This window comes from Crassostrea angulata, chromosome 7 (assembly GCF_025612915.1).
Source record: "Crassostrea angulata isolate pt1a10 chromosome 7, ASM2561291v2, whole genome shotgun sequence".
NCBI lineage: Eukaryota > Metazoa > Mollusca > Bivalvia > Ostreida > Ostreidae > Magallana > Magallana angulata.
The window spans coordinates 33,515,707-33,530,444 of NC_069117.1; the positions used below are offsets into that span (position 1 = coordinate 33,515,707).

The window sequence follows — 14,738 nt, forward strand, 5'->3', positions numbered from 1 at the left end:
ATAGCATAGATCAGAAAACAATATTAATTCCAAATGCATGCACAACTTGAAAAAGCAGGTGCCTCTAAAAATTGCAAGTATTCTTCATTATTACTGTATGCCTTAACCCCCCCCCCCCCCCCAAAAAAAAAAAAAAGAACTGGACAACACTAACCATTAATAGTTTGTAGTGTTCCAAAAGAATGATTAAATTTTCTGGTTTTGGAGATGCTAGCATTCAATATTTAAAAGAAATGACACAATTAACCCTTTCCGTCAAGAGACATTAATATGCTTTATTAGATAACAGCTTTTAAACAACTACAGTTAAACATCAGAAAATTACACAATATATATATATATATATATACCTCAATAGTCAAAAGTTAATAGCAACAATCGTACTTAGATAACATTTGAATCTGAATTAAAGACTTGTAAAAATATTCCCACATTACTTCCTTTGTCTAAAAATTAAAAGGCACAGTAATTTTTTTTGTAACATGAACTATAAGTCTTTTTCTTTTCATTATAATTTGAGAGTCAAAATAATATATTCTAATGTCAATTTCTGAGCAATTATCAAAATACACTTTTGTATAAAAATAGTTTTTAACCATGAAATTTGTCCCTTGAAATAAATATTTATTTAAATACAACAACTTTTAAGCCTTGAAAACATTTATAACAGCTATATCGCAAAAAACAGTTCACTGTTATGAAAAAAAAAATGTATTAAAGATGACGTTTTTTCTTTCACAAAAATAAATTCTAAAGATGAATAAAAAAAACCAACAGTACCGTAAGTATATCTTACTCATGTAAGCTCTTTACAAAATGAAACCTAGAAAGAAAATAGAATGGTCTTAAGCTGTTCTATTTTTCTAAATAACCATCAAAATCAAGTTGCCTTTTACTTTTCTCCAAATACTCCCAAAATTTTGCTAACACGAAACTAATGCAGTTTCACTGTGACCTCAAAACATATATGCAAACGATGAAGAAAAAAAAAATTGGAGAAATAAATGACAATAAAAGAGCAACGATTAAATTTTTTTACAAACCCACGAAAGTCTTCATCTTGGAGAGAACAACTGGTAGTACACAGCAATATGTAAACATATACATGTATATTCTTGGTGCCTGTTAACATTCATAGCGGAAAAAAAACCCAAAATATCTGTCTACATGTAATTCAACGCGAACAGAAAAGACCATACCCCATACCACAATACTGGATAACTACAGAGCACAAAATGATTAATACTTGTCTAAAGGATGCTGTATGATAAAAAGTCATACGGTGTAACAGAAGAGGACAGAGTTCACTCAAGCTTAACAATTCCCAGTCTTACAACATTAAATTCAACAAGCAATGGTGGACAAATGCATTTTTAAAACTATGATCTTTCTTTTTTTTGTACATGTTTTTTTTTTCAAATGAAATTCATGAAAATTTAAATCAAAAGTACCATCCCCCCTTAAAATTTCTCCACTTTTTCCATCCATAGTGTATTGTTCTTTTTAGTTCAGTGTGACAGCCTCTTTGGAAATTACTATTTCAATTATTACACTACTTCATACTCCTTTCTAAGAGCACGTGCCAGGCAGAAAGCAAAGAGGATTCCAATAATCTGAAATGAATACGAAATAGAATGCTTATTTTACATTCAAACTGAAAATCTTGAAATCAATTGTAATCTTAAGGACTCTCTATAAAACAGAATAAGCAGGAGACTTCAATGAATATCAGATTTTGTAAACCATTTAATTATCATGGACATGATAATTCGACCATGGTGTGCAATGGAAAAAACCACATTGAGATGGCTGGTAAATAAGCAGAAGTAATTTACAATGGTTTAAATACACAATACACTAAAATGCTATCTGAGTTTTTAAATCAATGCTATTCAATCCATCAAAACTGAAACATTGATATTATACAAAGCCTGTGTGTTGATTTCATGATTATATTGTGTTTGTTTTATGATTATAACTTAAATGTGTCTGCTTGACAAAAACCAGGACGCTATCAGTGCTTAGTCAAATGAACCTAATGTGTCTTATAGCAATTGCTTCAGCTCAAATGACTGCAGTTTATTTGTTATTTAAAAAAACCAAACATGTCTCATGTCCTATTAAATATATGATAACAATTTAAGTGTGATATGTCGATCTTGCATTTTTTAATACATGTATCTATACCCCCGTGCATATATATTTAAAGATATTTTCTCTTGCTTGACAAGAATTTAGTTTTCGGAATTCGGTTCAACAAAAAAAAGGGGACCCATAAAAGATTTCCTTTATATCATCTTTACCTGAACAAAAGCCAGACCAATTCCAACACCGCCAATGATGAAGACATTGTCTTTGACAAAGGTCTCAAACTTTGTTAAACATCCCTGAAAAAAAAAATGATAAGAGAAACAATGATTTTTCTTCCTTAACCTCATTTCTATAAATCCATTTAATTTCTTCTTCTATTTTCTTTCTCATCCGCTTAAGTTTGCCGAATTAATCATCCTTTAATAACATCATTTATATAAATTTTGTAAGGCTATGTATTAACAAAGTAAAAATTTTCTTTGAGGCAATAAGTCTAGCACAAGAATAAAGTTCAAAATGTAAATGCTTTAAGGCTAATGAAGTTACCTCTGTATATATCTTATCTGCGTTAATATCTGCTTGACTTCCTGTACAGTTGCTGGCTGGCTTGCAGCAAGATTTGGGGACAACTTGTGTGGTGCTATTTTGGAACTGAGGCTTCCACTCTGTATAGTTGGACACTCCACAACATTTGAACTAAAATTCAAAATGACAGCAAAATAACACAAATAAAGGATGCTTTCAATATAAAGTTCATTTTTTCTTTTACAACACAATCACTACTATAAAAGGACTTGTCTTGCATTCCCATGAACCTCCCAGCCTTGCCATCCTCTGCTCTTGTCCTCATGGGATCTGACCTCAAACCCTTCCAAACCCCACCCACCCCCAACCACCTTTTAAAAAATACACTCCCATCCTACTCTCTATGAATCACTAATAAAGTGTTTGGTTTGTGTGTACACTCTGCCCCAAACCCCTCCCCATTGTGTACTGTAGACAATCTGTCCCTCTCTCCCCCTCACAAGTACCTCTTTCTGGATGGTGTCCCACACTTTGGCCTTATCCCCTGCGGATTTAGTGTACTCAGCCTGGGTCTCCGTCATCATCTTCTTAACCTCCGTCTCAACCTGAAGCAGATCATATTAAAATATGACAAATTGTAACGTTAACTAAGCATTTTAATGATTCGCTATGATTACGCCCTTGCGAACTTCACGAATATCTCGCAAACGAATAAAAATTGGTTTACAGTACTTAACAATCAATATATTTACAGATCTAGAATCTAGATATGGCCCTACCTCTCCATGGTACACATAGCCCGCTATTCCCGCCGAGATTTCTAAGATGAATATGATGACCAACAGGACAGCATACTGAAAGAGAACAGAGGGATATGTCAACACAACTTTTACTTTATCCTTTAAATCCTTCACCCCCAATGCAAACTCAGTCCTTTCATAACTTCTGTTAAGAACTTATTTCGATGCATTAAAAATCTTTCAATAGGATTGGGGCCCATTCTGTAAAACATTAAATGTTCTGTTAAAATGAAGTATCTTTAAATTTTCTCTTTGAACAGCAAATACAGGTCATAAATTTAATAAAGAGGATATAAAAGACTGTTATTACTTGGTGGCCTCAAATAATTCCTCTATAAAGATTTAGCAACATTTATACTCCTGTTTAGATCATACAATTCCTGTGTAAAGACTGAGTGAAGAGTAATTCAAGGACAACACCCTTGGGAACTTTGATTTCCAAGTTCATTACAACATAGCTGGCAGAATGATCAGATAGATTAAACTCCCCGGTGGGACACTGCTTGCATTTCAGTACATCAAGGCTACATTGTTTCATCAGAACACGGGATTACTTTGGATTATTAGCATCCTTAGGCTGGGATATTTCAGCAGAGCCACGTTTCCCAAACACAAAATCCAACTGATCTGCCCAAATTACCTGTGTGTGGGTTTGACTCACAATGAGTTACCCTCACATGCATGTCTCACAAAACAAGTTTTATTTTGATTTTAGGAATGCTGACTAATATGTGTGTCTGTGTGTATGTACACACAGGTAAGTGTACACCTATAGTTAAAAGTGGGAAAAAAAACTGGTCGGTGTGTATGTACATACAGGTAAGTGTACACCTATAGTTAAGGTGGAAAAAAAACTGATACGTGTCCAAGTCCCCTTGCCGTCCCCCACCCAAGCTGCTACAGTGCCCATTCAACAGTAACAATGCTGAATCAATTTCCCAGTCTCTTGAAACCTCATAGGTGGTATGATTGCATTCCAGCCAATGACAGCGACACCGCGATCAATACAAAGTATAAATAAGTAACACCGCAATTCTCTGGCGGGACTCTCCGAGGATTCAGAATCCTGCGGCAGTCCTCCATCACTGCCTTCGTGCTCCTTTCTATGCCATGTTTGTTTATGCCTAGTTACACAAAACTACCTCCAAACAACATTTCATAATCAACCTAATGTTTGCTGATGACAAAATCAATTACTTCTAAACATCAATTTTTTTTTTTCAACAGAAAACACAAAGTGCGTCTTGTTGATTGTGACAGGATGGACAGGTGCAACAGGTTCATCAATCATCAACTGTTAAACCTGTCATGTGTGTGTGTGTGTGTGTGAGGGTGTGTTAGCGTGTGTGCAGGGAAGAATTTCATGTATGTTTGGTCTGAAAATGATATTCTATTGTGTGCTACACACCTCTGTCAGACATGCCTAACAGGCCCTCTGTGACATTGTGCATTATATACGTTAATAATTACAACATATAGACATAATTTCTCCCCTCTGTCCATGTTCCACAGTGAAAATTTACATACTTGTTCCAGTATTTTCTCCTCTAGCTGTGCAGAATTTATTAATATACGATCATTACGTTCCATTACAGTTTCTGGTATACGTACATGTTACTACAGTGGTATATATACATAATAGCAGGATCATACACCCTCTCATAATCTATCATTGTCCCCACTTTAATGCTCATTTCATCTCCAATTTTCTGGCATGACTCATTTATAGACTTAGCTTATTGATCCATAACCCAGACTCTATCAACTTGGTCCAACTTTCCCCTTGCTTACAGAGATAATTGTGGCTTATACTGGCAAAAAGGACATTTCCCTCTCCATCATTAATCTACAGATTTTTATCCTTCCTACACAGTCCATGCGTTTTCACATGGCTGGGTAAAACCAATAGCAATAGATGGCAACTTCTGTTGCAGTTATATCTATCTGTATAGGCAGCATCAAGTTCTATGCAACAGATTGCAGGACCCTCCTTTTATCAATGATCAGAAGCTGAATAAATCAAATCCCAACTGAGATCAGGCCTCATGCAGTTATTTTGTGATGTTTTTTTTTATTATAATTTCTCCATTACAATTTGTCACTAGATATGCATTATCTTTTATCATAGAAACTTATAATCTGACGCTATGCAGCAATTGGAGTTCATACAGGGTTATCAGTTGACCTGTCATCTTAAATGATTCGATAAAACCTTGTTTTTTATCCTTGTTATCCAAATGCCTTTACTTCCAGGTCATCATGTTTACTTTTTCTTTTTAAAACAAAATTGCTCACTGTATCATTGCATAATTCCTTCCCTGTTGTTTGGGTGGTTTCAGCTAGTGTTCAAATAGGAAGAAAAGTGCACCTGTCTTGACATCCCAGCTATTTTTATAGCTTTTGTGTAATTTTCACCTGACACCATAGCAAGTTTGTATAATGTTGGGGAAATCTGCTTTCAAAACCTTCTTTAAAAACACCAAGAGTGAATGATCTTTTCTTCACATTTTCCATCATCTAACTATATCATCACTCTTTTCCCTTTCCCTTTTCCCATTGCTTTCCCTTTCCCAAATACCAGTCAATACTTACGATCATAACACAGCAGTGGTTCTCCTTCCATGCTCCAATGCACCCGAAGAGGGCAATGAAGAAGATGATGACTCCGACAGCTATGAGCAGCGCCGCTGCCGAACTAAACTGTCCCCCTAGTAGTGCAAAGTAGTCCTTGAATTTCAGTTGGACTGCGGCTCCAGCTCCAATGAGACCGGCTCCAGCAATCTGAAAGACGTATCTACAGCATTACTACACGAATGGACATTTTATATACCGGTACACAAAAAGCCATGTAATTAAAATCATAAGAGTGCAAGTACATGCACATTCTGTTTTTAAAGAGTATCAATTCAAAATTTCACAATTAAAAGAGCTACCAATTACTACTTCACAATACTACCAATGCTACTTCACAATACTACCAATTGCTACTTCACAACTGTCAGGTATCTATCCTTCTAACAATATGGTGAAAATAATGACATTAAACGAACTTAAAGAAAAGATGACATGTTGAACATATGAAAAGGACTTGGTTCATGTGTACTTATTTCAAATGTTTCAATTTTCTTTCCTAAACTTCATAATTAATAACCTTCCAGTTGGAAGATTCAAATCTGAATTTTTGTCTTCAGGAGGGGAGTATAACTGTATCACCTGTTCATAGTTCATATAAACTTAAAGACATTGAACTTTAAACTGCAACCTTGAACTTTAAAAACAAGCTTGAAATGTACCGGGGTATGTCTTAAACACATCTGGAATGACTTTCATGTTTGTTAAGACATATGATCATTGCTGATTATTATTCACTCTGCACTTATTTACACAGAATTATACTGAGAAGTGTAGTACAATATTTAGAGTAGTGTATGTTATATGATACTTCAGGCTTTCAACTTCTAACACTTTACAAACTCCTCTCAAACTACTGGTAACTGCATGACAAAGAAAAAGGCCATTGATAAAAACTAATGTAGAACATTAAACAACATGTACATGGAGGAATATCTGAGGGCAAGAAATTTTTTGTTTTGGGGGAGGTTTTCTTTGAAATCTATTTTTAGAATCTTTACGACAAGGCATTTAATTATGATTTTGCGAACAGGTTGCTTGTCACAAGACCAACCGTTGGCCCAGTCACAAGACTCCAAAATAGGAAGTAGGAAAGTCATGGCAATCTATACCAGCCTTGTTTATAAATTGAACACCATGACCAAACAGGGAAGTGTTACAAACTGCACTCAGCACTTCAAAATAAATTCATGTATTCATGGTATTAATGATTAACATCTAAATTTAATGAGTTTTTAATTTTTCTATCAAAAAAAGGATATAATTGTATAAACAGAAACCAACAATTTCGATGAAAAAAAAAAAATGTATGTGTTTGCTTTGAGATATGTTGGATACAATATGAACACCTTCTTGTTCCCCCTATACATTCTGTTTACCTTTGGATTTAAAAAAACCAATCATACTTTTTATTTGCATTTATTTTCAGTGTGTTTCTTTGCAGGATTTAACAATAATCTCTCCTTGTGGATATGTAGTGTAGATTACCCTCATGTGTAATTTACAAAATTCTATGAAACTATGCAAAATAATAAAAAATGAATACTACTACACTAAAACAAACAATCATCTCTAGCATATCTGATAAATAGTTTTGAACAACTGATCTCTTGCAAACACTCATGAATGATTTATTATACCTTCAGGATTTCTTTTTAAAAAAATCAATTCTTAGCTGTCATCTTTTCTCTCAGTTTCTGTTGCAGCCGACTTTAAATTTGCATATTGTCTACCACATGTTAAGAATATAGAGGAAACTGCCAAAGCAATTTGAAGGGTAAAAAAATGACTTCCATATCCAATAGTTATTTCTAAATCTTTGCATTTTCCACATGGTATTTACAATTTGTTGTCCCCGTTTTGATGGGGTTTTTTTTAAATTGGGGGAGGAGAATCATTACCTCTACTGCAACAAAAAGGCAAGAAATGAGTCCAAACTATAAGGACAAAATTCATACATAATGATGTGATGGATAGAATGTTCTATCGTTAAAATGACAGTTTATCACATTTAAATACTTCATCTTGTGTCATCTTGATAAGAGACTGATCTCCTTCAAATATTGAACACTTTTTCACATCTTACAGGGGATTTTTGTTTAAAAATTTTTAACACACTTTGCTTCATTTTTCATTGGCCAGGAATAGAAAACAACAACATACTTGATTTGATTTGGATGCAGAGAGATAAAGATATGTTGCAATTCACATAACATGTATGAAACCACTTACAAACTGCTTTGTCTAATGTTTTTACTTCAGTTACCTGATAAGTGACATACTTTATAAAATAGCTGTTCATACTTATTGTATAATAGCTAGGTTATTCACTGCCTCGGAAGGATGTTTTTTTTTGTTGCCAACCACAGTTATGTGCCAGCTCTAAATATACATTCATATCTGAAGGATCATTCATTTGATATTTTCAAATCTTGTCCTACTTATAATGCAATTTACAACAAATTGACCTTCATATAAAGCAGTTTAGACAATAGTAACGTTACACAATAATATTATTCATTGTACTGTATTGTGTCAACCTTAATATTATCTATCGTTTGTGTAAAGATTCGGCTGTGTTATCAGTCTGATCGAGTAATTTAGGAATACACAAAAGAAGCTCTCTGTATGCTATACAAACTTCATATTTAAATTAAACGCATTCATAAACGTCAATTAAACAGCTCGCCAAAGGCAGCGTGATTTTTCCCGCACATTTCTCCGCGATAGCAAAATAACTTATTTTGTAACCAATATGATCAGAATAAGGAAAGATACATCTGTGGTAGTCGTGCTATATATTAACAATCTTGCATTTCATTAAGGTATTTCAAAATCCGAAAATTCTCTAACTTAACAAAGAAATGTACACGTATGCAATAGTCTTTTCAATTTAAACCCGTGGGCATAAGTTCACGTACAATAAACTATTGTTAATACCAATATGACTATTTTCAACATCATTAAACTTACCACGAATATAAGATTAAACACAAGTAGTAGAATTTTCACGCATTTCATTCCCCCTTCCACCATTTTGCCTGTTTTTCAGAGACTCCTCAACCAAACTAAATATATTTTCTGTATGGCCGATCCACTGTCACTTGATTGTGCGTAGTAATATCGTCGTACACAACTGTAATAAAAAATCTATTTTCTTTAACGAGATTTTTTTGAAAGGCACAATTTGTCACAGTTATTCTTCATAAAACTTGGTTATGAAATGCTTCAATAAAAATTATAAAACAGACTGGAATTTTTTTGCGGAACTGAAACTGAAACTGAAAATATTGTCTTGAAAATTACATTGGAACTATTTTCCCTCTTTGGGGTTCACTGTGGGGGTTTCACGAGATTGAGATGGGAATTACTTACGTTAAATGTCTACCGCTATTCTCGGGGAGCCGCTATTCTCGTTGATGTCTAATAATCAATTAGTTTATATTGAAGTAAAGTGAAACGAATATTGACTTCCCGCGATCATGAGAACGATTGCGCAAACCTAAAACAATAACAAATCCTCACGTGAGTATTTGTCAGAGATATAGCCTACGTCACTTCAACATGCCCACGGACCGATGGACTCACCTTTGAAATTCAAGATATATATTATGCCCTGATAGGCCAATGCCCTGATTGGCCTATACATGATAAAAAAGAAGAAGACGTTTTAGTGGACAAAAACTATATTATAATCTAAATGTTTAATATTAGCGTTATTGACATATTTGAAAAAATAATAAACCTCATTGACTCAATATTAACATAAAGTCGACAGGCCGGTATAATATCCTGACTTCAAGGTATAATGTCATATGGGGCCTAAATAATATAAAGTGAAATGAATTCGCATGGTTCATTTCATATTACAATTTATCGGAATTCATATTATTTTGATTTTATGTTAAAAGACATTCAGTAAAGTTTGTGAAAATGATTGATAAAAATTGTTTAAAAGCACTTTTTAAATTTATAAGGGTTATGATATCCAGATTTGACCACATTCAAACGTTAATAAATAATTATATCTCGCTTAAAAGTAACACGATGAATGGGGGATAAATTTTAAAAGAAAGTTAAAAAAAAAAGCTAATTCATCTGTATTCCTTCATACCTATTTAACACATAAAATGACATATTTTTTTTCAAAATTGAGCGGGGGGGGGGGGGGGGAGGTAAGGAACATGCTTTGCTTGTAAGACTCTGAGAATGCTTGTTTTTACTGTAAGCAAGTTAACCAAACCAGTTTCCCCTTACAAAAAACACCCCTTTTTTAAATTGTTTAAAAAGAGACATGGTTATCCACAGTTTGAAAACTTCTTTATTTTTGCTCAAACTTAAAAGTTAAGGATTGTCATATGAGGTTAAGATATCCCTACTTGTAAATAATAATCTTAGTGTCGTGTTCACAAGATCGATGGTTTTACACTTCTCTATTTGTGTATGACACATTTAGTACGTCTCACCGTGTATTGACGCATGCGCAGATTTAGTAGAGTGGGGATCCGGACCCTCTCCTGGTCAATTCAAATTGATTAAAATTAAATAATAAAATTACCAAAAATATGCTTCGGATCCCCTGGAAAATTTTTCTAAATCCGCTCACATTGTAATTGCTGTCAGTTAGGGCGTCATGACAACGATCGTGGCGTTTTTAAAAAATCTTCTACAAAGTGCTAATAGCGAGTCTTGAGTTGTATTTTGTGAAAATCGTGCACAATGTAGCTAACGGCATGCAAAAGACATTCTCTTTTTTTCTCTTTTTCAATTGATAAAATGCAGGGACACCCAATTCACTCTGAGAGATCTTTGTGACAAGTACAGTCTACTACCACTGCGCCCGTACTGGGACCATGTGCATCACACAAGAATGCTAACGGAGCTTCAGTGGCGCTGTTCGAAACTGACCTTATCACGCTGCCATGGTGATCTTACTTGATCTATACTGCGTGTCACTTTACATGATTTTTGCAAAGTGTGTACCCGCATATGGCGAAATTCTAGGCAACCCTACCGCGACAAATGTGGATGCACCCGTACGTGATGATGCAACGACTTTACTGCGCGCGCCTCCCGATGTTTTGCTATATTGCAATCGCAACTTCTCGGGCCTTTCCGGCAAGCTCGGAAAAACACCTCGAATGTATTACCTGGGCGTCCATGACAACCCCCCTTTTTGTAAAACTTGAAATAAATAGAACACATTTTACGATCTGTTGAGATGTGAGCTATACTTCATTAAAGTAAACGATATACACTAAAACATAACACAGAAGCGACTTACAAGACTGTCTAGCCGATACTTATTTTAATGGGAAGCGACTCCATTTTGTATAAAATTCTAACATCCGGTGATGTTAATACATTCGAGGTGTTTTTCCGAGCTTGCCGGAAAGGCCCGAGAAGTTGCGATTGGCTATATTGCTGCTATTTTCAGCTTAAAACTAAAGCGCCATGCACTATGATTTTCAATGAGAGAAGAACATGATGCCTCCATGTAAAGTTCTCCAAAGAAACACCGAACTAAAAAAAAAATAATAATAATAAAACAAACAAACGACGTGGATGGCCAAATTTCAATTTTGTCTGTACCATTAATATGGTCCAAGGATTTTTTTTCTATCTGGATGGTCATGGTCAATTAATACTATTTTTACTTCTACAAAAATATTCATACTTAAATCTAAAACATTTGAAGTATTTCTTTACCAAATAATGGCTTATTATTTGAAAAAAAAAATTGAACAAATATAGATATTATTAAAAAAAAAATTGAACAAATATAGATAAAGACATGTACATCGTAAGCTAGATTATGATAAGATGTTTTGTTTGGTGCACTTTCATTGCAAGATGGATCCAAGTCATTACACATTTTGTTAAATGTCACTGACATTTATCTCGTAATTTTCCGCAATGACTTTTCTTCCGCTATGTTTAATCTAATGAAGCAAATCTATGATCTTACTCCTTAAGTCATATCCGTTTGTCATGATATTGTTGATAATCCAAAAATAACATCATATTTTGAGTAAATTATTTAAAGTGTTTGTTTTTGTTTTTAATCTATTTTTTTAAGTTTTGCAGAATAATAAAATTGGTATTTTTTTTTTTAAATATGTGCAAAGTAATGTACAATGGAATGCACCATAATTGTAATGATGATCTGGCTCAATCATGGAGGAGACAAGCATCGCGCTGCGTTGCGTTTAGTTGCGATATATAAGTATGGTCAGTCGGGATATATAGATATATTGTCAGGGTAGAATTGAGCTCAAATCGTTATCATCTTCCATCTTGATTGTGCAAAGAATCGCAATCAGTATCATGCCCCCATCGTAACGGAGCACATCGGTTTCGTGATAAACGTTACGGTATCTTAATGTATACCGTATCTGCACGTACACAAGCGTAACCAATCGGGGACTCGTGTACATATCTTGATGTTCGGATCTTATCGAGATCCAATCGGGAATTCTATCTGAAAAATCTTATAAGAACTAATTTCATCGTACATTGTATCTAAACGGGCAATAAGATCGTGACATATTCCGTCACCTGCATTTTGTCTATATTGGCCTTGTCGCATCAGGGATCAACAAATCGTGTTAGGCAAATCGACTCGCATCATCTCGTATTATAGAGAAGTTCCGCGATCAGTTACGATTGGTCAATCGTAGTGTTCGCAACAGATTTCACGAAAGTGGGAATCTAGGAAAATAAAGATACGCTCTACTCTGTTGCGATAGGGCATGATAATGATGGCTATTTTTTTTTTACAATCAAGTAAACACGATTTGAGCTACGATTGGACCCGACGAACATATTGATATAGCCCGATTGATAAAATTGACATATTGCAACTGAACGTAACACAGCGTGCTGTTTGTCTTTTCCAAGATTGATGCAGATCATCACGATTAAGGAGCACGATTAAATGCGATTTCAATAGCACCACGAATCGTGATAGTACTAGTGTAAATGTGGCATTAGCAAGCAAGAAAAATGGGGGAGGGATGTAATTGTTGAAATCACATTTTTCAGCTTGTTTGACGTCACATTAAAAAAAATGCTAAAATGAATATCGATTGACAGAATGGAAAATATTGGACCCAGTGTTTTAAAAAGAAACATATGTTAGGTTGTAAGCATGCAAAACAACAATATTAAATAGATCGCGATACTCTGGGATGTTTAATATCTTGAACTATATCAAAAGAACTATACTAAGATTTCAAACAGATTATTTCCACTTCCTCTAAAATTCGGATTTTTAAAAAAAAAAAGGCACTCTTCTGCAGCTTCGGCCGTTTTGGACCTTTTCTTTAAACAATAGAATATCATAATATTTATTGATTTATTTTGGAAAATTTTACCATCCCCCCCCCCCCCCCACCGGTTTTGTTGTACACAAAATGCCTGTAATTGAAAACATGCAAGACTTTTGAGCCAATCGCTCACCTGAGCAATGATAGTCATTATAAAATAAATTACAATTCGATAGGTATTACCGAATTTACGACGCTTTTGTGAAACGGCGTTCAGAATCCTGAAAATGATTGCATCCTTAGTAACATTACTATTGGTTTATGTGTAAATTGCGGACGTTACGGCTTGAATACCATAGGGAGACAGAATGAAGAGAGATAGGAAAACATTGTTTGCTGAACACTCGATCCTGACATCCGAATATGCAATCGTTGTGTCACAGTGTTACCCAGTTTATGTATACCTATTTTAATAAAAGCGTCTGGATATATTTTAATAAATCTTACAATTTTATTCTTTAGTACCGGAAGCAGTCAATTACGTGTTGCTGGAATGTATTTTTACCATTACAAGATTTACGTGGGTTGTATCAAAGTTTTCGTTTTGGGGTTTTTTTTTGCGATGAAAAAATAACATCTTACATATTACAAATCGTTTATACTATCTTATAATAAAAACAAGTTTTAAAGCTATGTCATGTTGTAAATTTTGAATTTACCGGGTGGCAGTAAAAACAAAATTTACTATTTACTGCCACCCGGTAAATTCAAAATTTACAACATGACAGCTAAGTACGATGATGAATCTTAAATGTAGGAAATTGGTTATTATAAATTCGGAATATGTATCGTAAAACATTACAATATTTTTATAAAGATTTGGTGATTAACGGTATGTGTACTGCATATTGCTCACTGGTACCAATATGGAAAAGGTTGTTTCTAGTATTTTATTTTATAACCCTTTATTCGTTTAAGAAATCTTTTAGGTTCAACCCTACGTTTCGCATCCCAATCAGTTTAATAACGAATATCCACATCTTACTAGGCACCAATGCTATAGCTCTCAAACCGCCTGGATGTCACACTAATAATTTGTTTGTTTGAGAAGTTTTTTTTTGTGGGTTTATTATTTTTTTTTATCTTTGTTTCTTTTTTAAGTTCAGTTTATACATGTATATAAAACTATGCAAAGAGCAAACAATAACGACACTTTATAAAACTTATCAGGAATTAGGGATTGGACATGCGGCCCTGATCTCAAGAATGGGGACGGAATAGGCAGAATGAAGTGGTTCACAACATCTCAATTCAAATAAATATGATTATCTCAGAATATTTTAACGCGATGATATAATTTTGAAAAAATATACAACACGCAGAAATTGTAACCTACTGAGTATTGTTTATACGATTAGAAATA

At 34.2% G+C, this 14,738-nt stretch overlaps 1 protein-coding gene across 1 annotated transcript; it reads right to left on the reverse strand.

Moving 5' to 3' along the window:
- Window positions 1-255: 255 nt before the first annotated feature.
- Window positions 256-9,578, reverse strand: LOC128192901 (CD63 antigen-like). The gene is made up of 8 exons (XM_052865952.1): window positions 9,423-9,578; window positions 9,021-9,183; window positions 6,009-6,197; window positions 3,396-3,470; window positions 3,123-3,221; window positions 2,638-2,787; window positions 2,304-2,387; window positions 256-1,613 (listed from the first exon to the last, which is right to left on the reverse strand). Exons 2-8 carry the CDS (start codon window positions 9,081-9,083, stop codon window positions 1,548-1,550), a joined length of 726 nt encoding a protein of 241 aa, XP_052721912.1. The 5' UTR covers window positions 9,084-9,183; window positions 9,423-9,578; the 3' UTR covers window positions 256-1,547.
- Between the last annotated feature and the right edge of the window lie 5,160 nt (window positions 9,579-14,738).